Source organism: Phodopus roborovskii, unplaced genomic scaffold, assembly GCF_943737965.1.
Source record: "Phodopus roborovskii unplaced genomic scaffold, PHOROB, whole genome shotgun sequence".
Classification (NCBI taxonomy): domain Eukaryota; kingdom Metazoa; phylum Chordata; class Mammalia; order Rodentia; family Cricetidae; genus Phodopus; species Phodopus roborovskii.
This window is the reverse complement of record NW_026125391.1, coordinates 20,872,658-20,900,528: the sequence shown is the minus strand read 5'-3', so window position 1 is coordinate 20,900,528 and position 27,871 is coordinate 20,872,658. Positions and strand designations below refer to the sequence as shown.

The following is a 27,871-nucleotide window of genomic DNA, read 5'->3' as shown; positions in this document are numbered from 1 at the left end:
AAAACACTTAGCTAGTCTTTTCTTTGGGGCTCAGAGAAATACTCCCAAAGTTCAATGGGGAGAAAACACAGAAAAATCACTTAAATTCTAGTGCTAATTATCACTACATCTGACTATGCCTTAACTACAATGGATTTTCTGAACACCTAGGGATGCCTTACTTATAGAAAAATACAATGTAATTTTTGCTGAACACTCTTTAGCTGCCTCCAGCAAATTTAGGGGATCCTAAATTTGAGGCCCATCCTATATATAAATAATCTTAAGAACACTTCCAAACAAAAGTAATTCCTATGCTTCAGTGTACATTACAAAAAAAAAAAAAAAATCTTGTGTGATGAAATGGCTAGAACTGGTTCTAAGGGACTATTATTAGAGCTGTGCATGGAACGGCACTAGCCACTTTACATGAAAAAAAAAAAAAAACATTGCTAATGTCAAAGAATGACTGGCAGGCTATGATTATTCAGGAGACATTTCCTCCACAATAAATGAATCAAGAGTGTCACTCTAGGAAAACAACTGACAGTATTTGTTGCCAATGATAAAATTTCACCTTTCAAAAGGAAATTAAAATTCTGAAAAATCTTTTTCTAACACCATGAGCTTGATAGCTTCTCAATACTTAAAAGGATTTAAAAAATTATATTAGCAAATAAAATTTAACTATTGCATAACATACATGTCAGCACTGAAAATAATGTTGCAATTCAGTGAACTAGTATTCCCCTAATGGCTATCATGCACTGGTTGGTAGAAATCAGACCAAAATGCAAGACAGACCCAGAGGACTTCACATTAATAGTACAGTCTTCTCAAAGGCAGGCTTCAGACTCTACATTCTCATTCCTAGCTAGTATCTTTGTATGGGCAGATTTCAACAAACACTACAATGTGAGACTGTACAAACAAGAAAACATGTATTAGAAAGCTAAGGGGAAGAACCCAGCCCAACGTTGAAAAGTAAAAACTAGTACCACATATTATGTCACTTTCTCTGTTTGTATTTGGAAAACTACCTTTCATAAACCAATGTTAGTTCTACTAACATGGAGTTTTATAGTTACATAAAAGTCTGCCTTAAATTCCAATACACTAAACACCAACAGAATCCACAAAGCAAAAAATTCTCTGTGACATTTATAATTTAAGATTACAAATGGGTCCTGAGGTCAAATTTTACAAATAACTGCACTACAAAGTTCACAAGAGCAAAAACACTCAACGTGATTCCTCTCATGGGGTTATAAACACACAGTATTTCCACCATGAGGACCACTAACCTAAGAGTTGTTTTGCTCAAGAAGCATTAACAGGCAGTTTGGAACAGAGAAATTACCTAGTACTGCCCTACCTGGCCTGGCTGGTGCCTGTTTATAGAGTTAGTGCTCATTAATGTTCATATCAGTGTTTTCACAAGTATGCACATGATACATAGTTAAAAACAAAACCAAAGTTGCATTTTTATTTTTTGAAAATCACACCAAAGAGTAATATGTCACATTGTTTTAAAATTGATTCTTTATTTAGGTAACAAGTTGGTTATGTTCACTTATGAAACATCACAATACCATACTGGAAAGGTACTATCAGTACAGGGTCAGATCAGAGTGGACAGGTTAAACAATAAACCATTTTGCATTCTTCATTCCCCATCTTTTAACAATCCCCCAAAAAAACCAGTAAAGGGACAAGTAGCTTTTAATACCATCAAGTAAAGCACTTTAACTTACAAGGCTAAAATCTAAAGAATAAATAAAATATATCATGGCAGTAATTCCTTTCAGAGCAAAACTCAGGTGCACAAGAAACCAAGTGATCAGGAAAGCCATCTGTATTCAAATGTGTGGCTCCTAGAAACAGCTTCAGGAAAATGATACAGAAATACCATGAATTCCATCTCACACAGGACCGGATGATGGCTCATTTTAACTACACATAAAGGCAACTACAACCTGCTGAAACACAATTAAAACAGAGAGGAAAATGCTTGCAAAGCATCTACAACATGTAAACCATGTACAAATGGATACATTCATTACTTTTGCAAAGTCCACTAACTTTTTTTTTTTTTTTTTTGGTATTTTACTCTTCATGTTCAGCAAAACGAAGGGGATAAAAATCCCTAGAATTCAAAATTATTGTAAAAATTTAAGTACCTTATGTGACAGCCACCCCGTACCGTGCCCAGTGTTATAAAATGAACGCTTATACTGAACCCATGAAAATATCTCTGTACATTTCCTTAGATCTAAAATAGATACTTTTAATTGTATTTATAGTATTTCAATGTGATATTCTGAGCTTTTAAAATAACATAAACAGTTAAAAATTATACCACATTACATAAAACTTGTATCTTAAAAATTAAAACTATAGAGACACATACATAAAACAAAAATAAAATCACAATTTACATTATAAAGGCAAATATTATCAATTAAAAGAATTCAAAGCAGTAAGATGACAAAGCAAATTATAAATAGCCATAAATTAATTCATTTGGTTTCAAAAAATTTCCTAGTAAGAGATGAAGGATGTAGTAGACACATGCGTAAAATTTGTAAGGGTTTATATTATTGCCAAACACCATCTTGAAGCAAGACAATGTTACAAAGTGAACGTTATTGGAGAACCCAGTTTGGTAGTACAAGGAAATTGGAAAAAGTTTAAATAACAATTAATAATAAATACATATCCTATAGTAATTGCTCAAATGAAATTCCAAGCCACAGAACTACAAAAGGCTTCCAACTTAGTGAACTGAAAAACTGGAACTTTTCTTACAATTCTTTATTCTTACATGCTTATATGTTGTATTTTGTTTTGTTTAAAAAGAAAAACAAACAAAAAAACCCATAATGTATCTTCAGAGTATGGCTAACTATATTCCCATGGACCTCAGGCACATTTGTTGGTTTGTGGTAAAATAATTCCATTTTTTCCTAGGGCCAAAAATTCAATACAGTTGTAACAAGATGCCTGAGGTTGGTTAAAACAAAAATAAAAACAAACAAACAAAAAAGGAAAACAAAATAAACAAAAGAACCCAAACACTGTAGAGTAGAGGCAATGCTATGAGTGGCGATAATTGGGAAATACAAATGTGAACAAAGGATGGTAAATGCTAATGGTTTTCTGCTCATATCCAAAACAGTGGGAATCCACAAGTATATTTCCCCTTGTATTGAAGAAAATGTGATTAAAAGTTTCAAAAGCATTTTAGAAGGGTTATAAGGCTATCATGAGTCTTCTAGATCTCCAGCGCCCTACAAGAAGAGAAAAGGAAGAATATTGTTATTATGTACCTGCACCACTCAGCGTCGACTGACTTTCAAAAGAAAACAAATCAGGTGAACAAATTACCTTCCTTCTTTGATTGAAAAGGTCACCTTAACAGAGAGGTGCGTGTAATGTATGATATATGCATACATGTGTATCTATCTAACATACATGACAGTTGGGATTTCTCCCTCCCTCTCCACCTAATGGCCTTCCTTTCTCAAAAACACTCAAAAAAATATTCTGACTTGGAAAGAAAATGTACCAAAGCATCAGCTCCAACATCTGAAGAACACAAACTTGTAAATTATGGTACTTTAAGCAACGTTAAACACAAAATTATAAATATAAACATAAGTTAATATATAGCTAAAAAATTGTTCAAAATATTTTGATGACTTAAAGCACCCTTCATTTAAAATATCTATTTTAACCAAGGCAAAACTCACATCTGTTTTTAAAATAGCTTAGGATTCTTATATTTGTTAATGAATGCCTGATGAATACTCATACCAAAACTGGAAAATGTTGCAACCTTTGAAATGCTCACGGGACAACTTTCTTAAACAGCTACATGTGCCAAACTATCTGAAGGTGGGTGTTCCATACCACAGAGAAAGGCAGCAGAACTGAGTTACTTTCGAGTAGGCAAGACGTATTTTTTAATTAATTTTTTTTCTTTTGTTGATAAAAAACAGCTAAGCCAAAGTGTGCTGAATTTAATAGTTATAAATGAATATTAGGGAGTTTTCCAGTATCCCAAACCTGATTATTAAATAAATAAAAACTAAAAAAAGTACAACATGCATAGATTATTCCATATCACATGCTTTATTTGAACTTAAACACTGATAATTTCATTCTAAACACTTGGTTGACATACATTTTTATATGTATAGTAAGCTATACAGAATATACAAATGAAAGCTATATGAGTAATACATAGTTCTTTTAAAAATGTTTCATAAAGAATACAGAGAAAGGAAACATAACCACACATCCAGTATCTCCACAACTTCTAAAAATAAAACTACAGAGATGTAAAATATAAACAGATCAAATAACACACATTATCAACTCTGAAAGAAAAATTATAGGCCAGTACCAGCCATTCTGAAGAACTAATATGATAAGTAAACAAAAGTATTACAAATCTAGCTATGCATGTATGAGTTTATAAAATAAGCAGAGTAATTCTACATTAACAAGTTTTTTCACAATGTATAGTTGTCTTTCCAATCAGCAATCTCTAATCCGAGCTATTAAGAATTAACTACTGACTTTAATTAAACAGCAACCTAATTTCTGGTATACAATGTAAAATGACATATAACTTCATTAAATTCAAAATACTATAAATAGTCAATTTTAAACTATCATCAAGGTGTATGCAAAGGCCTTTAAAAAAAGAAGGCTATAGGAATATAAGAAAACTAGTTTTCCAAGATTCAAATAACAAAATGGTTATATAAATGCACACATTATACTTCCTAAGTAAAAAACTGTCAAATCAAGATCACAAAAATATTTCCCAAAAAAGGTCATATTTTTTCATCACTCATCTTTGTCCCTGCATCTTCATTTCGGCTGTCTAATTCGGCAAGACCACTTTCTGATTCAGTGTGTCTTTCCTGCATTGCCACTGGGTTTCCAGCATCATTGTTCGAAGAAGCAGCTGCAGCAGCTGGGTCAGCAGGGCTTTCTTCTCCCTCTACTTTAGCTAGCCTGTAACTAGTCAGCATCTCCTCCAGAAGTTGTCGGTAGTTTCCCCTATGATTAATTCTCATTTGCCTGAGAGCTTCCACCAATTTCCCCTGTGATCCACTTTCCTCTGCTTCATCGGAGGCCTTTTGTTAAGATGTAAGACCCCAGTGTCAGTAGACAAACTAGGATATCACATGTATTTCATAACACATCACACAAAGCTCTATCTCTTTTACCATAAGCAACATAGTTAAGCAAACATTTTCATTAACCATCAGTTCTTACCTGTGCAGATTAATAAAAATTGTAACATCAAGTTATTCTTAGCCAATTATCATGAACTAGTTTATGTCTTATTCCAATTACCATTTTCATCAGTTTAATCTGAAATACTTTGCTTTTAAAACTCTTACACAAATATTTCCTAAAATAACTTTTAAAAAAAGTTGTTGGTTAAAATGATTTAATTCTAAGAAAGAAAAAGGACAGAGGAGCAGCCATCAGAATGTTAGTCTCTTTATTTCTGCTAAATGGTGAGTAGGAGAAAAGACAAATGTCAAACTATAAATATGTAAACTGTATTCTTTTAGAGATGTAAAAAATTTTGAAAATAATTTCTACCTTAGAACACAGTATTTTCATAAAGGATTAGCACAAAAGATTTGCTATATATGCGTAGACATTAAGATATACAAAGCAACTAGAGTGAAATGTGAACAACTGGAATCTACAATAATCACTGTCATTTTAATTTTTAACATATTTGGAAGTTTTCAACACCAAATGCTAGGAACATTTAAAAAAAAATAGGTTATTGATAGAGGCTCTAAGATGTAGTCTTAACTATCTTCGGAGATGTAACATTAATAAAACCTCTATAATAAAAATGATAGTGTTCATGAGAAAAGTGAAAGGACCTGAGCGTAAAAAAAAAAAAAAAAAAAAAGTCCTTATGGCAAAAAAGCAAAGATGTGCTTATTTTTATGTATTTAAAGTTCTGGGAAAGAGAAGAGAGGTGGGAGTGATGGTGAGTTCAGTGGTTAAGAACACTAGCTGCTCATGCAGAGGACACAGGTCAACTCCCGGAACCCACGTGCCTGCTCACAACTCCAGTCCTAGGAGAGCTGAAACCTTCCTTGACTCCTTGGGCACCAGAAACATAAATGATGCAGACTTTATCTGCAGGCACCCATTCACACGAAATACAAGTAACTAAGATGTGCCTAAAGTGCTTGGAAAGATAAGAAACATGAAACAGTGATACAGGGTAATGGGTAGTGGGTTGTGCTTGCTTTCAATTTTCCCACTTTCTATGAGCATATTTTTAACTGTCAAATTAACTATTTTTACAAAATGAGTTCTCTGTTCAGATTTTATTATCCTTTTCCCATTACCTTTCCCCTTGTACTAACTAGTAAAAACTGTATTCTCTTCAGGGTCCCTATCTGACTGTGTTCAGGAAGAGCTATGACTGAACGAGGTAATTGCATTTCCAATCACTGTCTTTAATCACATCTTTTAAAAAAAGAAATGTAATGGTGCATCCCAGACCTCCTGAAAGCCTGCCCCCCAGCCCCTATTATTTTTTTAAAATGAACTGTAGAACATCAGTACCTGTTTTGAATGGGCAACTGATGAACATGCAGAATAGCTCCCCTGGCTTAACTGTCCACTCACTCACAAAGCTTTTAAATTATAGACACCAAAGCTGTACTTGAGGATAACTGAGACTCAGCATACAGTCACAGCTCACCCAACCTACTTCAAGTTGGACTGGAGTAAGGCTGTTGTTACCTGTGAGTCCAATGCAATAGGTTCCAGTGTGTCCTTTATACTGTCTGCGCCACAGTATTGGCAGCTTTGTAAGACTAGTTATCTTTCTTTTTTCTTTTTTGTTTTCTGAGACAAGATTTCTCTCTGTAGCCCTGGGTGCCTTGAAACCAGAGGTCCACCTGCCTCTGCCTCCCAAAAGTTGGAATAAAAGGCCTACACCAACCATCTTTTAAAAAATTTATTATCCCAAACAAACAAATACGTAATTAATTAATTAAATAAGAAAGAAAGAAAGAAAGAAAGAAAGAAAGAAAGAAAGAAAGAAAGAAGTAAGGGACTGGCTGAATGGTGGATGTGCAAGCCTTTAATCACAGCTCCAGCAATGACAGCTCTCTAAATACTATCATGTCTTTCAGGGCTTTTGCTCCTATCACAAGAAGCTATTACCTAGGCTGTGCTTTCTTTACTTGAACTTTGAAAAATTCATACAGTACACCTATAATGTACTTCACCCTGCAGACTTCCCAAGTTCTCCAAATTAGAATGCACATTTTTTTTCATGCTCTTTTCTATATCCTTCACACCACTCAGGAGGGAAAACCAACATCTGTGCTAAGAACTTCACAAGGTCATTTCACCTTCACTGGCACTCTCTGAAATAATATTGTAACTGTCCCTATAACTGAAGAGGGGTGGCCTTTGCATTAACGAGGGACAGAGTTCACATCTGTGACAAGTACAACATCCATCTGAGGGCTCCAGTGAGTGCATTATCGTGAATTAACAGTTTTGCATGTGTGTCTAGACACTCAGAATGGATTTTAAGAGGCCAAAGAGAGCTGGGTGCATGCCTTTAATCCCAGCACATGGAAGTTAGAGGCAGGCGGATCTCTGTGAGTTCGAGTCCAGCCTGGTCTACAGAGCTAGTTCCAGGACAGGCTCCAAAACAATACAGAGAAACCCTGTCTTAAAAAACAAAATAACAAACATAAAAAGAGGCCAAAGAGATAGATAGTTCATCAGTTAAAGGACCCGGGTTAGAGTCCTGGCATCCACATGGTGGCCAATGTCTTCTTTGGCTTTCTTAGGTACCAGGCATGAAAAGCCATACATGAAGGTAAAATACCCATGATTTAATTTTTTTTTTTTTAAAAATACATGTTCAAAAGTATTGTTTACAGGAATCTGAAGGGATGGTTCAGCAGTTAAAAGTGACTGCTGCTCCCTCAGAGGGCTGGGGTTAAGCTCACAACCATCTGAAGCTCGTTTCAGAAGCTCTAACTCCCTGTTATGTCTTAAGACACGTCATCTACATGGTGCACTTAGTATACACACAGATAAAACACTTACACAGTAAATAAATCTTTATAAAAAGTTTATATTCTATGCAAAAAAAATTAAGACACAGTGAGACAAGAATTAATTTCCCTTAATGGCTGTGTCATCTAGACCGACATAGTTTAACAATCAATCAATCAATTTATACAAAAACACATCCTTGGCACTGTGAGGGCTCAGTGAGTAAGAGCCCTAGCTGCTCAAGCCTGAGAACCTGAATTCAGACCCCAGTGTCCACAGAAGAGTTGGGTGTGGCCATGTGCAGGCCTGCAACCCTACTGCTATGAGACAGGAGGATCACTGGAGCTTGCTGCTTGCCAACCTAGTGCTACACTCATTAAGATACCGTTTTAAAGGAATAAAGTGAGGAGTGACAGAGCAGGCCACCTGACAGCCTACTCTAGAATTCCACACATATGATGTGTTTATACACAACCCTCCCATAAAACATCCTTTTCATACCAAACAAAACATAAGAATTTAAGTAAATAAGGTAAAGAGCAAATAGGCAATGAGAGCTAAGCACACTGAAAAGATTAACTAGCAGGCTCAGGGCTGGGTAAAAGTGCTTGGTGCAGAACCCGTCATCCTAAGTTATAATCCCCAGAAACCACAAGCACAAGCCTATAATAACACCAGTGTACCCAGAGAGACAGAAGGCCAAGACAGGAGAATTGCCGGAAGTTTACAGGGCCGCCTAGCCTGGCATACATAGTGGAGAAACAAAGAGAGCTTATGCATCTGAAGTTGTTGTCTTCTGACTTCTACATGCCTACACTCCCATTCATTCTCTCTCTCTCTCTTGCTCTCATACACACACACACTCACACACTCTTGTGTGTGCATGATACAATACAAGTGAATCCCTGAAGTTCAACGGCCAACCAGTTTAGCCAAATTAATGAGCCTCAGGGTCAGTGAGAGACTTTTTAAAGTCTCAGAACACAAAGGTGGAGAGCAACTGAGGAAAGCTACCTAACCTGCAGCATGGACACACATATGCACATCTAACTGCACATACCCACATTAACAAACATGCACATCATACACCAACACACACACACACACACAAAACCACCAGACTATCATGAAATTAAGCAATCTCCTTGATGTTTTGAGTATGAGCCTGGCCTTTAACAGCTTAACTATCTCTACAGCCCAGCAATCTTTTATTGTAGGTGTTTGCAGATCAGAGGTCAACTTCTAGTGTCCTTCCTCAGATGACATCACTTTGAGAAAGAATCTGTTACTTGGACCTGAGGCTCACAGATTATGCTAGGTTGTCTGAACTACATCCGCCCCTCTCCCAACAAGCTTGTACTGAGCTTCCTTTACTAATTCCTGTGTGTGTTGGGGTTCGAATCAAAATAAACCAGGCTTAAGTCCCAGATCTCACAATCAACATTTTAGAAAAAGGGAAAGGGTGTAATCAGAGGCCCTGGGTACTCTAAGAACAACTTATGCTAAAATGTAGTTTTACTTTCAGATGTTAGGGTATATGGTAAAGTTGGGGGGTGGGAACACTGGGTCCTTTGAGAAACTGATGAAAACTACAGATACATTTTAAAAAACTGTCTGGGTATTTGTAAACTGCCTGATCAACAGTCCCTAAAGACACCACACTCATTAAGAATGACCATGCCCTAAAACACTGAACTAAAAGAACAGCATTAGCAAAGTAAGAGCCCTCTAAGCCTCCCTTAAGCTTTCTAAGTATCTTTAAATTATGAAATTTCTGGCTGATATCCAGGTGAACTTTTGGACACACACAATTATTGTCTCAATTTTTAAATTTTAAACATAAAAATTGTAAGAATAAAAAAAAATATGGTTCCACATGCCTGAAAGAGTATGGTAATGCTTCCCAAAATAGGATTCTAGTCTACAAAGTCAGTTTTTATAGCGAATGAGTAAGTTTCTCTAATCTAGTACCTACTAATAATGAGTTTAGACTAATTATTTCATCTGTACAATTGCTTCACAACTATTTGACTTCTAAAATCTACAATTAATTGCTATAAATGTTAAAATGGCAGAAATATCACCAATGGGTCAGGGATATAGCTTAGGGTTAGAATACATGCCTAGCATGTATAAGGTCCTAAGTTTAATCCCCAGCAAGAGGTGGAGTGTTTACAGGTAATGGTTTTAGGGGGTGGAGTGTTTATAGATAATGGTTTTAGTCTCTCATACTTAGACTCCTAGTAAATAGTATGGTTCTTCACTCAACAGTTAAGGGCCACACCGCTCTGTAACCATTTCCATTGTTATTTCTCACCACAGCAGTTCTCTGTTCTAGCTGGTTAGAGACCCCCCCACACCACCCCCACCAAAAACCACTTATACTTTGACTTTAATAAGAGTTTATATTTATGCAATAACGAATCCTAGGAAAGCAACACAATAAACAACAACAAATTCTATTTACTGGCTACTATATCTACCAAGTGAAGCGAGTCTGTAGATATGAAGGTGAAGTCAATTTCTTCTCAAGGTACTTCATTACCAAGTATGGCTTTCTTAAAGCTTTGAAATATATATACATCATTTATTTTTAGATACCCCCCCCCCAAACTTGAAAATCTATCACAAACTATTTCTGTCTGGTTAACTTTAAAACTGAGCCCAACTAAAGACAGGGACAACATCTCTTCTGCTCTGAGCATCAGAAGCTGCCTACCCAAAGGGGCCAACTGCAGCCCATCATTCCTGGGGCCAACAGGGTAAGAGGTGAGAGAGCAGAGCTCACTCTTCATTGGCACAGCCACACACATCACTACTAGACAAAACATCTTCACGCATCTCACCTGGGCACACAGGGGTACTGACAGAGTAACTTACTAACCTCTGGTGCCAGTAACTGAAAAACATTAGTTATTTGACAGCACATTCTTCCCTCAAAATGAAGGTATGAGGGAGGAAGAGGAAGAAAGGCAGAGATAGGGAGAATAGAGAGAGCCCAAACAAAAAAGTTATCTGAAAAGACAAAGTGACAACAAACCTATCCATAGAACAGTGTTCTATGTCTCTAATACAATTTTCTAAAACATCAAGTGACTCCTTAAAATAGCAGTTATTACATAGGCAATACTATGTGAATTATTTATATCTAGTATTTATAATATAAAAGTACATTAAATCATTAAGAAATAAACTACAACTTACCCCATCACTGTCCCTGTGTGGATTCAGTCTACTATAAACAGCTTCAATAACATTGCGCCTAGAAAGATATGTTTTACATTATGTATAATTTTAAGCTCATATTTCAAATAATATTGCCCTGACCACAGAAAGTACTGTCACACCAAATATTTGCAGAGAACTGTTTGCACACTTCACACGCGTGTGTGTATGTGTGTGTGTGGTTTTTTCTGTGTAGTCCTAGCTGTCCTGGAACTCTCAGTAGACCGGGCTGATCTTGAACTCAGACATCTACCTGCCTCTGCTTCCTGATCACTGGGCTTAAAGGTATACAACCACCACTGCCCAGCCAGTCATAATTTTTTTGATCTTGTAAAATCTGATTGTTCTTATTAAGCAAAAGATTTATCTTTGAAGAAAATATTTCTTAAAAACAAAACAAAATACAACAGCCATGGGCTGGTGAGTGGGTGAAGTGTTCTCTGCCAAGCGGGATGATCTGACTTCCTCAATACCTGGAACTCATGTGATGTCAGGAGAGAGCCATTCTGCCAACCCTGTGCTGACACATGCAAGAACACCCACACCCCACCCCTGCACACAACCCATCTTTTTGGATGAAGTGCTTTACCTTTACATAAATGATCTACTTCTGATTTGTTTATTCAAAATGATTTAATTACTAATTTAAAATGGATTCAAAATCAGCTCTTCTGCTCTACTTACTTGCCGGCGAGCCCTCCCCCAGGAGGTAAGTTTGGGATATTTTCTGCAGATAAAACTCGAATGACATGGGCAAGATCAGGCATTCCTTCCTCCCCAGGCTTCTCCATAATTTCTGCAAATTTAGGAGCAGGACATGAAAAACCATTGGCATATATGTCTTCACTCTAATAGAGTTTCATAAAATATAAACTAGAATTAAATGTCAATCATAAGAGGACAGTAAAGAAAAACATCAGCAGCCAGGTAGTGGTGGCACACTCCTTTAATCCCAGCACTCAGGAGGCAGAGACAGGTGGATCTCTGTGAGTTCAAGGTCAGCCTGGTCTACATAGTGGAGTTCCAGAACACCTAGGGCTGTTGACAAAGAAATTGTCTCAAAAGGAAAAAAAAAAAAAAAGGTCAATGATTGAAATGGTTATACCCAATAAAAATGATTCTCAGGAATGTAATAACTCATGGACAAACACTGTAGCATTATGTGCATGGCATGTGCACAAGTACACATATGACAAGTAAAGGTCATGTCCAGTGTCCTCTATTACTTTCTACCTTACTTTTTAAGCAAAGGTTTCTCACTGGACCTGTAGCTTATCTGCCCTTTTTGCCCTTTGTCACTCTGTTGCTGGGGATGTATAACACCTGGTTTTTACATGCTTACTAGGGATTTGAACTCATCTTTATACTTTGAGATAGGCACTTAACCAAATAAGCAATTTTCCCAGCAGGGAATTTTTAAGTAAAAATAATATAACACAATCACGTAAGCTGAGCCCTGTGGTACATGTCTAAAATCCTAGCAGTCAGAAGGAAGAATCAGAATGGCCTGGGCTACAAAAACAAGTTTAAGGCCAGTCAGAGTTAAAGACAATTACAGTGAGACTGTCTATAGTCATTACAGGAAAATTAAAAAAAAAAAAAAAAGGTTGAACAACAATTTTAAGAACAAAATTTTTTAAAACATTGACACTTATGTTCTATAGCAATTTAAAGAAAATGAGTCATGGTACTTGTAAAATAAAGACTTTACATTCTCCATTTTTATATGACTTACAGAAAAGAAAAACCCTAATGTATGTGCATATGTGTATGGGTTGAGGCATACATATATACAAAGTGAAGATTATTGTAGTTTTGGGAGGGAGGGGAGGAGGAGGAAAGGTAGGGAGGCGGGGAGGTGAGAGCAGGGACTCTCAATTGAGCCTAGAGCCAGCTGATATTGCCAGTCCAGCTAGCTAGCTGGCAGGTGAGCTTCCTGTGCTGCTCCTGAGTGCTGGGATCACTGGGCTGCCACAACAATGTAGCTGTCTGGCCTCAGCTGAACTCCATCCTCATGCTGCTTGCCCAGCAAGTGATTTAACTACCGGCCCTATTCTCTCAACCCCACTTCTGTCTGTCTGTCTGTCTGTCTCCCGCTCTAAGACAATCTTGTCTATAGCCCAATCTCTCCTCGAGCTTCAAATAAATCCTTCTGCCTCTGCTGGCAGTGATGGGATCATAGTCTAAGATTTCTTTTTCAGCACACAGTGGTCTAACCAGGCTATCCATATACAAGATAAGCACTGAGTCACTCCCAGCCTTAGTAACTCACTTTTTAAAAAAGTTCATTTTAAAAAAAGTTTTATTGTATATATTTAAGTCTCACCCGCATGTCCGTGCACATGTATGCCTACTGCCCACAGGCCAGAACAGGGTGCCAGATCCCCTGGAATTGGAACTACTGGAAGTTGTGAGCTGCCATGTGGGTGCTGGAAGCTGAACCCAGGTCCTCTGCAGGAGCAGCCATTGCTCTTAACTGTTGGGTCATCTCTCCAGCCTGTTTTATTTAATTATGTATCTGTATGTAGGTACTACTTTTAGCAGAAGAAACCTAAGCAGCCTCTTCAGATACAAAATACCAATTGTCAACATGCCTCACAAGATTCTGCTCTGGCCTTAGAATCTACCACTTCCCCTTTAACTCCAGCATGACTCCCTTACTTCTAAGTTTCAATCAAAAAGTTCTCTGAAACCAGAGACGTCAATATTACTTTCAAAACCCTTCACTGACCCATTCCCAGAATAGTGCTTTACACTCCCATCTACGTGATGTTGACTGGCACAGACTATACTGAAGGCCCACTCAACAGTGAGAATCCAATCAGCTCACAGGTGAGTGGGCTATCACTTCCTAGCTGGAGGAAGCAGGTCACTTAAGGGCATACTTTAGAAGGATAAATATTTCTCTAGGTATACCAGCATCCCTACCCCACTGCTTTAGCATCTGTGAGGCACATTCCTGCTTCATTCAGGTCCGATGGAGCCAGTAGACCATGAGACAAAACTTGAAACTGAACTAAAATATATCCTTTATTCTTTAAATTGTCTATCTCAAGTATTTTTAGCAATAAAAGTATGGATGGATGGGTGGGTGGGAGGGAAGAAGGCAGGCAGGCAGGCACTGCTTATGATTTGGACCAGGCAATTTTTGTTGTGGGACAATACTGAGCGCTAAGAAGTAATGTGGTGTTCCTGATCTCTAATAATGCCAATAATGTTTCCTTCAATATCTATGACACTGCCACATGTCACATGGAGACAAAAATCTCCCCAAATGAAAACCACTACAGTCTGGTCCATTACAAATCAGTTTCCACACCTTCCGCTAGTGTCATTTCAGTCCAATTCACCACTACCATCTGGCTGCTTGCCTTAAGGACTGTACGCTGGTCTCCACCCCAAAACATCGTTCAAGAAGGGAAAACCCGTTCCTCTCACATGCATAATGATATAAGATAGCATATCTTAGGCAGATGGATATTTATTTTTGGAGCCCCTGTTTTAATATAATTGCTTCCACTAAGAAAATTGTAAAAGAATCATTTGATAAGGAAGAATTTTTTTCCTTTCATTCCTGAACTGGAGAAAAAGAAAACAAAACCTGCCTTACCTTCAACCCGTGATTCCAAGTACTTATCCAACTCTGAATCTTTCTTCACTGCTTCATCTGAGACCTTGGGGGCATTTGAAAAGCAAACTAATACAATACTCATGTTATCTCGACTTCCCTGTGTATTAGAGAAAGAAAAGGCAAATTTTTTTCTATGTTCAATAATTGTCTATTAAAACTTATTTACACCCAGAATGTATACCTTAGATAATCTTATTTCAAAGATTTAAAATACAACCATAAGGAACCATAAGGTGTCTACTACTATAAATGTAGTTGTTCTTGGATTTTAATCTTGTGTAAACTATTTTTACCCACTAGCTCACAGCCTCAGAAATGAAGACAACTTCAAACCTATTATATCTTCTACACTGCTTTCCATTCAAAATTACATAATCCTAAAAGCAGCTTAAGCCTAAAACATCCTTTTAAACATCTGGAAATTTTTCATGCTAATCAATGAACATAACACAACTCTACTTAACTTTGCTGAAAATTTGATTATTATGAAACTCAAAAAAAACTACAGAGTAGAAGGAATCAACTCCCAAGATTTGTCCTTTTGACCTCCACACATGCACTGCACTCATGCATACACAATGTACTATAAATGAATGAAAATGTAAAAATTTAATGGGTTCCGCATTTGAGGAAGAAATTAATTTTTAAAATGATTTTGAAGTTACATCCAACAATGGGATATGCTTGGATTATGAAGTTTTAAACAAGTTAAAAACAAACTGTTTTTATTCTGTTTTAGACACAGAGTCTCAAGGCTTGCCTTGAATTTGTAATCCTCCTGCCTCAGTTTAGCAAATGCTGAGATTGTAGGCATGTGAACCTGGGTCAATATGGGAACCTTTTAACTACAGGGTATTTAGAGAGCAGTTAAAAGTTTGTTTTTATATAAGGATTCAGTTTACTCCTTTTATTTATGACCTTACAAATTACATTAAAATACATTCTTTTAAGTGCCACGGCTGAGCAATAAAATAATAATCTACCTTTCTTTGGGTATATAACTGAGTATCAACATATGAAACTGCTGTTAGAATTTTTTCCCATTGATGACAGTACAGTGTCAAATTCTCTGTTTTTGAGATGGTGTCCCGATGTTATATAGTCAAAGCTGGCCATGAAACTCAGGCTTCTCCTGCATTTACTTCTATTGCGGAAACAGGAATGAGCTATTAAGCTTAGCAAAAACTTTCTTTTAAGCTTTTCGCCTTCTTCAATCGAGGAGGAGGTAATCAGTTCTGTTTCCTAATGAGGTTTGCCCAGTGAAGTGAAAGAAGTTAAGGTTACATACCCTCTGGACTAGTCAGTCATTCTGGCCAGAATCTACACTGGCATTACCTGGCTCAGACCTGACACCTTTAGAGAATCCACATGGAATAACCAAACATACAAGCAGCCTTAAGGAATAACTGCTTCCACCTTCCAGTGTAATGGAAGCAAGTCTGAGGGGGTGAAAGGTCTTCTCTAGACTTCACATCTCTCTACAGACCCAAAGGAAGTAGATAACCAGATGCTAAGGTGTCTGGAAAACCAGGAAGCTAACATTGGCCAAAGTGATTTCATTCCTCAAGAAAACCACTAACCTTTCTGACTTACTAATTAGAAACACCGCATTTGGTTACATAACTACACAGAAGTATATCATGAGTATAGTTAAAACTTTTTTTAATCTACAACTTTAAACTATACAATTGGTAATGAAAACACCAAACATCACCATATTTTTAAGACAATTTTATAGGCAGAGGGATTGGCAGATTGAATTTAGCAACACTATCTTCTAACCATTTCCAATTTGTAACACCAAGAACATTACTAATCAGTCCCTAATCGATATGCTATCTATAAAAGCTCCACTTGATATCTTTGTACATTTTAAAATATAGTCCCTATCATTTATAAAAATTAATTTACACTTAGCCCCCAGTCATGTGTAATCTCAATGCTGTTTCTATTTCTACTGTAGGATGAGTCTTACTAAACACAAAGCACAGGTATTTCATAGCAGCTGAAATAGACCTTATCTGTCTTGCCTGTTTATAAGAGACAAACCACAATAATATGGTTGCATAATCATTACTGTTTTTATTAAGCTCCAGGTTGGAACTTGGTTTTATAAAAATCTACCATGAACAACAAGAAAGGTTAGCTATGTAAAAAACTTTATTTTGATACCATTTCCTTTCTACTTTTCCAGGAGACAGCTGTAATACACTGAAGAATTTCAGTGCTAATAAGTGTCAAATTAAATCAAGGCAGGCATTGTCCTGCCATAAATAAGGGCATCTAAATTTAGGAGAAGAGATTTTGACACAGTTGGTTCTAAAGCTCAATGTTGCATGATTATAGAGAGTCCAAAAGTATGTCTTCATACAGCATATGTGATAGTTTGGAAGATTGTTACAATAAAAGCTAGTCTTCACAATAATAACAAGCAGTCTGATTTAGGAGATGAGGCAGCTGTGTTCAGTGTTCCAGGTTTGAGAAGTTGTGCAGTAAAAAACAAAAACCCATCTCAGTGGTAAATGCATTCTTAAAAGAATGAAGTAAGAATATACCATAATATGTAATAACCAGTCTTCATATCCCAGTAAGACTTGCTAAGTTTGAATATAATTAATGTAATTCTTGAAATTGGGAACAATCAAACTGGGCTAAGGTGCACTGAGGAAAAATCACTCAGATACATGACCCAGAAAGCACTGACAGCTGCCTACTAGGCTGCACCGGATTCTCACACACTCTACTTTCACCATCACTTCTCTTCTCGACTGAAAACTGCCAACCAGGCCGTGAGACAACTCAGCATATAAAGTGCTGGGGCTAAGGCTGACAAGCTGAGTTCAAGTACTAAAACCACATGATCGAAGGAAAGAATCAATTAGCACAAGCTTTCAGTAAACTTCACCTGCAGGGGCACATGTGCAAACACCCACCGACACAAAGTTTTTAAACATAAATTGCTAACCACAACCCACTCTAATATTCTGTTTACCTTTGCCTTTTTAAATGAAGATATTTTCTGTAAATTACATTGGAGTAAGTTTACAGCTAACCTTAGTTGGAACTAAAATTATTTTGGGAATAAAATACATTTTCCATGTTGTAGGAATAAATCAGAATGAAACTACCTTCCAAAAATATCATCCCAGATTTTCTCCAATGACACGATCTAGTCCATATTTTAAAATAAGTTTCTGCTTTATATGAGCTTCAGTACATAGCTGAATTCAAGGAAATAAAATATCTTAAAGAATTATCAAGGAATGTTGATTTTTATAAGGTAAAAAGCAAAAAGCATATCATGATCCATTTCTGCAAAATGCAGTAACAAAACCCCATTTTTATGCTTGTACATGTTAATAAACAGAACTACATAGGAATATAGAGCAGCTATCAGTAGTGATAAGCATTGAATACAATGAGACTACAAAGAGATGTAAAGCTGAGTAACCTAACTTCCAAACACCTTAATGTATATTACAAACAATTTGCTAATTTTGTAACAATGGGGGGAAAAGGAAAATATCCCCCCCAAACCACACTGGAGAACAATTTTCAGACACAAAGCACCAACATATACATTCACACATGATCAAGCCTTTCTGATAATCAGTTCTAAAATAACTCAAAAGTCAGAAATTTTAGATTCTGGTCTCCGTTGTTAGTCATGACTAACAACTATCTTTTAATGTCAGCTTTCATTTCTTTTCTTGCAAACTAGAAACAGATTAATTTTCTTTGCCCAATTACTGTAAAGATTAAATACATATGACCTATAAGTCATAAAATATCACCAAATAGCAGTTATATACTTTATGAAATCTGAATTAGTTGGCAATAAACACCATGAAGAGCAATAAAATGGTAAGTCTTGGGTTTTGTTATGATTGCTTTTCTAGACAGGGTTTCTTTGTGCAGTCCTGGCTGTCCTGGAACTCACTCTGTAGACCAGGCTGTCCTCGAACTCAGAGATCGACTTGCTGTAGCACTGCCCGGATGAAGTCTGTTATTTTCTTAGGGACTAATTAAAGTAGGACAATACCTGACCAGTATCATTATCTAACACCTGTAATTTAACATTGCTATGGCAACCTGAAAAATGATTTATCATTAACAACTCTAACTACCATGGTATGGCTGTTGTAAAAATTAACTGGGCTGAAATACCTGTTAAGAGCTAAGAATAGCACAGACTCACAGAAAGTAGTAATTGTGTAATACTGTGATTCTGACTAGGATGATTACTACAACCTTTCAAGATTTTATGAGTTAACATACATAAGTGTGTGTCTATTAAAAGGCACACTAAACATAGAAAACATTGACTTCGTGTCAATCTCTCGGGGAAAACGCTACTAAATGGACCTTCTTTGGCTTTCCTCTTAAAGCAGACATCACCCATTAAACATTTCTGTTTTCCATTGAATTAAACATATGTACACACTTTTCCTTCTAAATTTCAAATAATCATATTCTATTTTACAATACATCTAACCCTTGGTTGTATAATAAAAACAAGTAAAACAGCAAAATTATGGGATTAAAAAATGGAAACAGAGATTTATTTCCACAAATATTCAGTTGTTAGGGAAAGATCAAGGAGCCAGACAAGAAGGGGCCAGCTACACAGCCAGACATGGAATAAGAATGAAGGAAAAAATATACTGAAATAAAAGGTAAAACCTCAGAGGCAGAAGGTAGACAGGATAAGTTTAGAAAAGCTGGCTACAAAGTAGCAAAGCTGAGGCTGGGCATTTCTAAGTAAGAATAAGCCTCTGTGTGTACTTATTTAGGAGCTGGGTGGCAGGCCCCCTGAAGAGTAAAGGAGCAATACCATCTCACTGGCTACTACTGTCATCCTTTCAGCCTTGCTAACTATGCTGCACTGTTTACGTATGGTAGGAAACAGAAAGACACACAGTCAAACATCACACTCTGTAACAGGCCACTTTTGCCTCAGCATCTTCAGGCACAGAACACTTAACTCACTTATCTAGACAATAGTTAACTGAAACTTAAATAATTTCTATTTAGATGCTGTTCAAACATCCACATGAAGAACTGATTTTTTTTGGGGGGGGGGAAGGGGAGGCTATAAGAGACCTGGTTGGCCTCAGACTCACAGAAATGACCCTGTCTCCATAGGTATCTGTGTTCTCCTGGCCCAAGAACCGAATAATGCAAAGGCATTTATTTAATGGGAAATATCTGTAAACCTACATTTTTTTTTTTTGCATCAAATTACAACTGAGACATTTTAAGAATTTCACAAGAATTTTTCCTAGAAGCACATTTTCCATAAGGCTTTAGACTTTAATCAGAGATAATGATGTCTATATGAAATGAATTTCAATTGCCTTCTATGTGGGTAATGTACTACCCTTATATTGTTTACAGTTAAGTGTAAACTTAGTTGATATCTTACTGACAAAAAAAGGAGAGACAACCCATTTGTTTCAGCTTTTGTCTTAGCTGAACACTGTTTTACAAGCTTGGCTTTTGGTAATCTGTCAATATTTTCTGTAGCTCCTGATAATTTAATGTAAGTAACAGAATTCTACACAACTTTTTTAAAGCTCTTTCAAATGAGTAATCTTGATGCCAACATCAAGGATGTAGATCAGAGGTCATCATTCTACACAGCTACTTCTGAATTATAAAAGCCATAAAACAAGCTTAATAAATTTGAGATAATTGTCACTTTTCAAACTGGAAGGTTGGGGTAAAGTTGACAAAAAGGTTTAATTTAATGCACAGTTCTCTACAGAAAAGAGTAAAAGTTCTAAAACTTTAAGTTTGCTTCAGTTTACTTACGGTGTGTTAGTTGAAACAAAAAAAGGCTTACATACCTTATGTAAACAAGTGTCCACTACCCAATTGCATACATTCTCGAGGTCCTGAGACACCTCAAGCCTGGACTTAACAAATTCACAGAGCTCCTCATTACTCATCACATCCCAGATCCCATCACAAGCCAGGACCACAAACTCATCCTCTTCTGCTCTTAAAATCTCATACACCTCAGGCTCTGGAGAGACAAGCTGTTCTGTTGGGCCCTTGCCATCAACACACTTGTAGTCATAGTCCCCCAGAGCACGAGACACTGCTAATGAACCATTCACACGCTGTATCATCACACTGCCTCCTGCATTTTGGATTCGCTCCTTTTCCATTGGATTACAAGGTTTGTGATCCTGGGTAGAAAAGCAGACTTCTCCGTCCCTACACAGAACAGCTCGTGAGTCACCACAGTTGATAAAGTAGATATGTGTAGGGGAAATCAGAACACCCACTGCCGTTGAACCACTCCTGTCCATCCCATTTCTGAGGTCTGAAAAGTTACGCATATATTCATCAATTTTCAAAAAGCCAGTCCTGATACCAGTCTTAACGTTTTCCACTGAGGGCTCAAGAGCAGAGCCTGCTGTGCCAGCTGCCCTGAAGTCTTCATTAGTAGTGATGTGTTCCAATAAATGCGTTGAGCAGTAATTTGCCACTCGGGATCCAGCATGACCATCATAAACTGCAAAAAATGACCAGTTTTCCAAGCCGTGAGGAATACCCACAACAGCTGTGTGTGCATCTTCCATTTCCACTCTCCATCCTTGCATGCTGCTCAGGCCATAACGCAAACCGTTCCCAGCACCATGAGCATTGTGTTTTTCGGTTTTGGGTTTATCCAAAAATGCACCCATGTTTAGTAATGAATCTGAAAGAGAGAGAGAGAAAAAAATGGTGTTCAATATTTCAATTTGACATAGCTTATCTATAGTGCTCCATTTATTCTGGACCAACTCATCTCCTATGTATTTTCTGCATTACCTGACTTAGTGGGGTAACAACACTCTTAAGACACTGATTTTTAAAAAAATGATTTATTTATTTTATGTGCACTGATTGGTGTTTTGTCTGGGTATATGTTTGGGTGAGGGTGTCAGATCCTATAGAACTGGAGTCATAGAGCTGCAAATGTTCTTAAATGCTGAGCCATCTCTCCAGCTCCTAAGACATTGATATTTTTTCCCCCTCATATTTTTGTTTGTTTGTTTTTTAGAGATAGGATTTCTCTGTAAAGCAGCTCTGTAGCCCAGGGTGGCCTCAAACTCACAGAGATAGGCCTGCCTCTGCCTCCTGAGTGATGGGATTAAAGGTGTGCACCACCACTGCCCAGCCACAAATTAACTTTTTCATAAGGTTCCAAACTGATCTTATTTTAAGGCTGAGTGTTATTATAAGGATTTGCTTTTTAAAAGCATTATAGAGCTCCACTATCACTTTTATATAATGTGCACACATGTGGCATCCACCACAAAATTTATATGGGCCAGCTTTCCTTCTCATCCCCAAAATCATCTATCCAAGGTAGGCAAGACCTCCAGTTTGCAATTAGTGTTCCTTATAGTTCAACCATATTATACACTTCCCAAATTAGTATGCTTTACTTCTGAGGAAGCACTTTCATTTATTCTGACCAAATCAATACTTGAATGATTGCAAAAAGTTAAAATGTACTTATAAAATGTGTACTAGGCATTGGTACTTGAAGTGACAATTACTAAGACAAATTACAGATTTAGGCTAAGCAGTGGTGGCACATGCGTTTGATCTCAGTACTTGGGAGGCAGAGGCAAGCAGCTCTCTGAGTTCCAGGCCAGCCTCATCTACAGAACTAGTACAGAGAAACCCTGACTAGAATTACATATTTGCTTTAAGATTGATGGCTTCTGTTGCTTTAAAAAAAAAAAAAGAAGAAGAATATAATGAGTTTGGAGAGATGGCTCAGCAGAGTTGCATTTCCAGCAACCATATAACTCCAGTTCCAAGGGATCTAACACCCTTTCCTGGGCTCTGTCAGGATCAGGCACCCATGCAGCTACTTACATACACGCAAGACACTCATACATATAAAAGTGAATTAATACTTAAAAAAAAAAAAAAGATACAGGCTGGCCTGGGACACGGGTGGGCAGAGAATTAAAGCCTCTTGCCTTGTTGACAGATTCTGGCTGATCTTATCAGTCATGCTGTAAGTGGGGCACACTTTCAGTCTATAATCACACCTAATTATGGTTCATATTTATAAGCATTCATATAAAACTGACAATGTACAAAACAAGATATTAAAAATAGGTCTTTTCCTTTTTCAAAGAGTAAGTGACTTAATATTAATACAATGGTACACTAGACATTTGTGTAGTTGTGTTCGAAGCCCACCTGGTCTACATAGCAAGTTCCAGGAAGTTTCCTGTGGGAAACAGGAAAATCAGAAAGCACATTTTGGGGAGCAGGCAGTGAAGAGGGGCATCCTTGGAATAGAGAAGGTGATTAACAAATGAATAAGCCCACCTAACAGCACTGATGGGAACATTTAACTCCTGCATTCACAGATCCAGGATAAGTGGATAAAAAGCAGGGCTCTGATCAACACAAAGCTCTTTTCAACCATCCCAGTGCTGAGGGTCAAACTAAGACCTCACACAGGCTAGACAAGGCTCTACCACTGCACCAAGGCTCCCCCCCCCATCCCCCAAAACACTATCTGATTAAGGAGGCTAAAGAAAGGAATGCAGTCAAGTTAGAGCTCAAGTAAAACCACTTTATCAATCACTCATTTAACATTTAAAAACTTGCATGATGACTCACTACACTGCCATCTAGGGTTTAAAACAGGCCGAATATAGCTTGTGTGAGATCTAGTTTGAGCCCCAGCAGCACACACAAAAGTGAATATGTATATAAATGAAATAGACAAAAACAGCCAAGGATGCCTGTAATTAGCTTACATCTATTGTTTATAAATACATGAAAACCAGTAATATACTGCTTTCAAGCTGAAATCAAAACAATGTGGAAAAGAAATAGGGAAGAGGATTAAAGAGCATAAAATACAAATTTAATTCCGTCACTAACATAATGGATTATAAACACTACTTTAAAAAGATAACAAAAGTGTAAAGTTTGTATTCTTATTTAGTATTTTAATTTATACACACATAAAAAAGGAAAATAAATAGCAACAAGGTTGCTGCACAACTAGTGAAGAGGCTATAGGGATTTTGAGACTCAAAACCACTTTCTTCAAATGGGTCTATCATTAAATCTAAGAGCTGGGTAACTGGTACAACTCAATACACTATGTATCTATCTGCGTTAGTGCATGCACTTGTGTGAAAGTGCCTAAGGGTGTCAAAAGAGGGCACTGGATCTCATGGAGATGGAGCTCTAAGATCGTTGTAAGCAGCCCTATGTAAGTGCTAGAAACTAAACTGGGGTCCTCTGCCAAAGCAGTTAGTTCTTAGCCATGGAACATTTCTCCAGTCCAATGTATTCTATATGAACCTTATGTATGTTGGAAATTTTCTATAAAAGTAACCTTTTATGACTAATACTAAAGAGACACGTGTGCCTTTCTTTTCCTTTTGCTGTCAAACTACAAGTCAATGGGATCTAAGAACTCAATTCTCAGGAGTCTCATTCTGGGGAAGGAAGAGAATGGGAAGGGAAAAAGCCGGGGTTTAGGAGCTGACCAAAGGGAGAGCTTTTTCTGCAAGACAGAGATTTCACATAGTTCTGACAATTCCTTAGGTTACCTTTAAGGAGATAATGATATGCCCATGGCTGGTGCGTCTGTACCTTGAACAGAACTGTAATTAAATCCTCTGTCAGGACCCTAGACTGTACTCAGTGGTCACTGGACCTCTTTCTTTTCTCTCAGTTTGTCTAAATTCCCTCTTCCTGAATAACCATAGTTGGATACTACTCATCACAAGGCAATTTAAATTGCAAGTCATTGGGGGAGGGTGTAGAACCTTAATTTTATTCTCCAACTTTTACCATCACATGCCTAAAGAATTGTCAGCTCTTTAGAGCATGATGGGGCATATGGCAGAGAGTCTGGTCCATGAAATTCTCTGCACAAACCACCATGACACTCACCTACAAAGGCCTCTATGATCCTCCCATAACTTAATTTTGTGCCAGATGCTCATAGTAACATGCAGTCATATTAAGCAAATGCTGTGTGGTCCTCACTTTATAGCAAGCATTACTTTAAATGCGTGACCCCTATCTTTTAAATTCTACTCTTTAAACATATCTAAAACAAACAAACAAAAATCCCACAAGCAAACAATTAGAGAATTAAATATCACTAGACAAATAAAAAAGCTTCAACAAAGGGTATTTAATTCTGCAAAATCCCCTTGGCTGTAGCTGGCACACTTTTGGTAGAGGAACATATGGAGGCTGGCAGGCTGTGCATCAGACAGCACAACCTGTCAACACCATCCCATCAAAAGGATGAAGCAATATCAGAGATCCCTCTGGCTCACGGGAAAGGCTTCTCCCAATGTTTCTGTTCTTTTAAGTAACAACAGTAATATCTTTTTTCAGGAATTGCACATGCCACTCTATCATTTAACCCTAGTAAGGTTAGTGTTTTTTGAACATCATTTATTTTACTATTTTTAATTATGTGTCTCTGTGTGGGTGTGTGTCCATGGATGCCAGTGCCCTCCAAGGCCAGAGATATCAGATCCCTAGGAGCTGGAGTTAGTTTTAAGTTACCCGGTGTGGGTTCTGGGACTTAAACTTGGGTCGGTCCTCTGGAGAACAAACACTCTTAACTGCTGAGCCTTATCTCCAGAAATCTTAAAGTCTCGCTTTACAACTGAGAAAAGTAAAATTCAAAGGAGCTTACAGGAAAGCTGATAAAGTTCAAATAAAGTCTCAAGTTTAGATAATAGAACAACAATGGGATTTTTAGTTGTGACAGCTGTACCAGAATAACATAAAGAGTTAACATTACACAAACAAGTTAAAACGTCTGAGGGAATTCTCTGCATTATCTTAAGTTTCCTGTAAGTCTAAAACTATTTCAACATTGCAAGTTTACTCTTTTTTTTTTTTTTTTAATGGAAAGTAATGGGCTGGGGAATATAGCTCAGCTATCAAAGTGCTCTCCTAGCATGAGGAAACTCTGGCATGATTTGCAGCAGTACATAAACTAGGCATGGTGGTCCACACCTAAACTGTCAGCACTTGGGAGATGGAGGCAGGAGATCAGAAGCTCAAGGTCACCCTTGACTACACAAAGTTTGAGGATACCCCACACCCTCACTTACACAAACTGTAAAGTTAAGGCAAGCCACAGTTAAGGCTTTTACACTAACAAGTTGGATAAGGTTAGGCCAACAGTAAAATTCCTTCCATTACTGGTTTTGTGGGCCATGCTACAGTAGCTTAGAAATGTGTCCAAAAAAATAAATAAATAGCCAAGATTATATAGTAATTACAAACTCTGACTCAATTCTATTTCTAAGGTGTATTAAATACGATTTGCTTTTTTAAATGGACAATCTGAGCAAAAGTACTTGGATTATATCCCTAAGAATAAAACAAGTATCCAAAAATCCATATTGATAAATAATTGAGCAAGGCATGGGGTCACACACTTTTAATCCTAGCACTCAGGAAACAGAGGAGGCAAATATCTGTGTTTGAGGACAGCCTGGTCTACACAGTGAGTTCCATGACAGCCAGGGCTGTTACAAAGAGAAACCCTGTCTCAAAAAGCGGATGGATGGATGGATGGATGGATGGATGGATGGATGGATGGATGGATGGATGGATGGGGGGAGGCAAGTAACTTCACTGTTTAGACAAGTATTACCATCAGCCAAGTGGCCAAGATCAACATTAACAGTCATATTGAGTTCATCACTTGACACATGATGAAAATAGCACATTACATCTGTGCTATCCTCCTCAAATAAACCTATGGCCTCTAATTGCAAGAAAAGTAGTGGATAAGTCTCAGTATTGGGATATTTTACAATACCCAACCAGTATTCCTCCAAACTGTCAAGGTCATAAAAATGGGGGAAAGTCTGAGAAACTGTCACAGGCAAAAGGGGCTTAAAGAACATGATGACTAAAATATAATGTGGAACGTTTATGTAATTTGGCACATTTACATAATGTGGTATATTTACATAATGTAGCACATGTAACTGGATCCTGGAACAGAAAAGGAAGTTAGGTAAAAATAATAAAATATGAATAAATTACAGGTTTCAGTTAATAATGTGTCAAGGGGCTGAAGAGATAGCTCAGCAGTTAAAGAGAGCTTATTACTCATGCAGTGTCTAGATTCAGTTCCCAGCACCGTATCAGGCAGCTCACAGCTACCTGTGAACTCCAACTCCAGTGGATTTGACCCTCTGGCCTCCACAGGTACCTGCACACATAAGGTGTACAGTAACTTGCACAGGCACACATACACATAAAAATAGAAAATAAATCTCAAAAATAATGCACCAACATCTCATTAATAAATGCAGCTAAACAGTTCTCATGAGTTTTCCCACACTACCAGAAACAATCTTCTGTAGTTCATTTACATGACTGGTAACAGGCAAGGATTGTTAGATAGGAATCCCCAAGGGACTGCCAAGAAGTACCTACATGTGGGCTGTCGTTTGTGAGGACCTCAGCAATGTGAGAATTTTCTCAGGAGACATCTTAGATAGAAGCCTTTTCTGACCTCTCTTGGAGGTTACAGCATTGCTTGTACTGCACTGTGTCTGTTAGAAGTAAGCCACTAAGGCCCAATCAGATTAAAGGGGAAGAGTGATAAATCCCACTATTAAAGGACATTAAAAACTTACAGGCGTGTAGCTCACAGAGAGGGAACATGCTTAGCACGTAAGAGCCCTGTGTTCAACCCCCAACGTGACTTTTTTTTTTTTTTTTTTTTTTTTTTTTTGAGACAGAGTTTCTCTGTATAGCCCTGGCTGAACTGGAACTCTGTAGTCCAGGCTGGCCTTAAACTCAAAAAGATCTGCCTGTCTCTGCCTGCCAAGGGCTGGGATTAAAGGAGTGTACAACTGCCACCACCCAGTCCCAACACGGTATTCAAAAAGAGATAAAAGTATGGGTATGTGTACTTATCAAAAG

At 37.4% G+C, this 27,871-nt stretch overlaps 1 protein-coding gene across 4 annotated transcripts in view; it reads right to left on the bottom strand.

The window, feature by feature from the left end:
* The window catches only part of Ppm1b (protein phosphatase, Mg2+/Mn2+ dependent 1B), a 51,746-nt gene that overhangs the window by 4,283 nt on the left and 19,592 nt on the right, over positions 1–27,871 (bottom strand). For 2 of the 4 annotated variants that reach the window (XM_051175201.1, XM_051175202.1), the window contains exons 2-5: positions 20,764–21,623; positions 14,894–15,011; positions 11,968–12,079; positions 11,263–11,320 (exon numbers count right to left, since the gene is read on the bottom strand). In XM_051175201.1, coding sequence (XP_051031158.1) covers positions 11,263–11,320; positions 11,968–12,079; positions 14,894–15,011; positions 20,764–21,623 — 1,148 coding nt within the window. Of the gene's footprint in view, positions 1–1,503; positions 3,270–4,438; positions 5,130–11,262; positions 11,321–11,967; positions 12,080–14,893; positions 15,012–20,763; positions 21,624–27,871 lie in introns of those variants that run through there. The other 2 variants (XM_051175203.1, XM_051175200.1) reach the window with 2 other exon arrangements.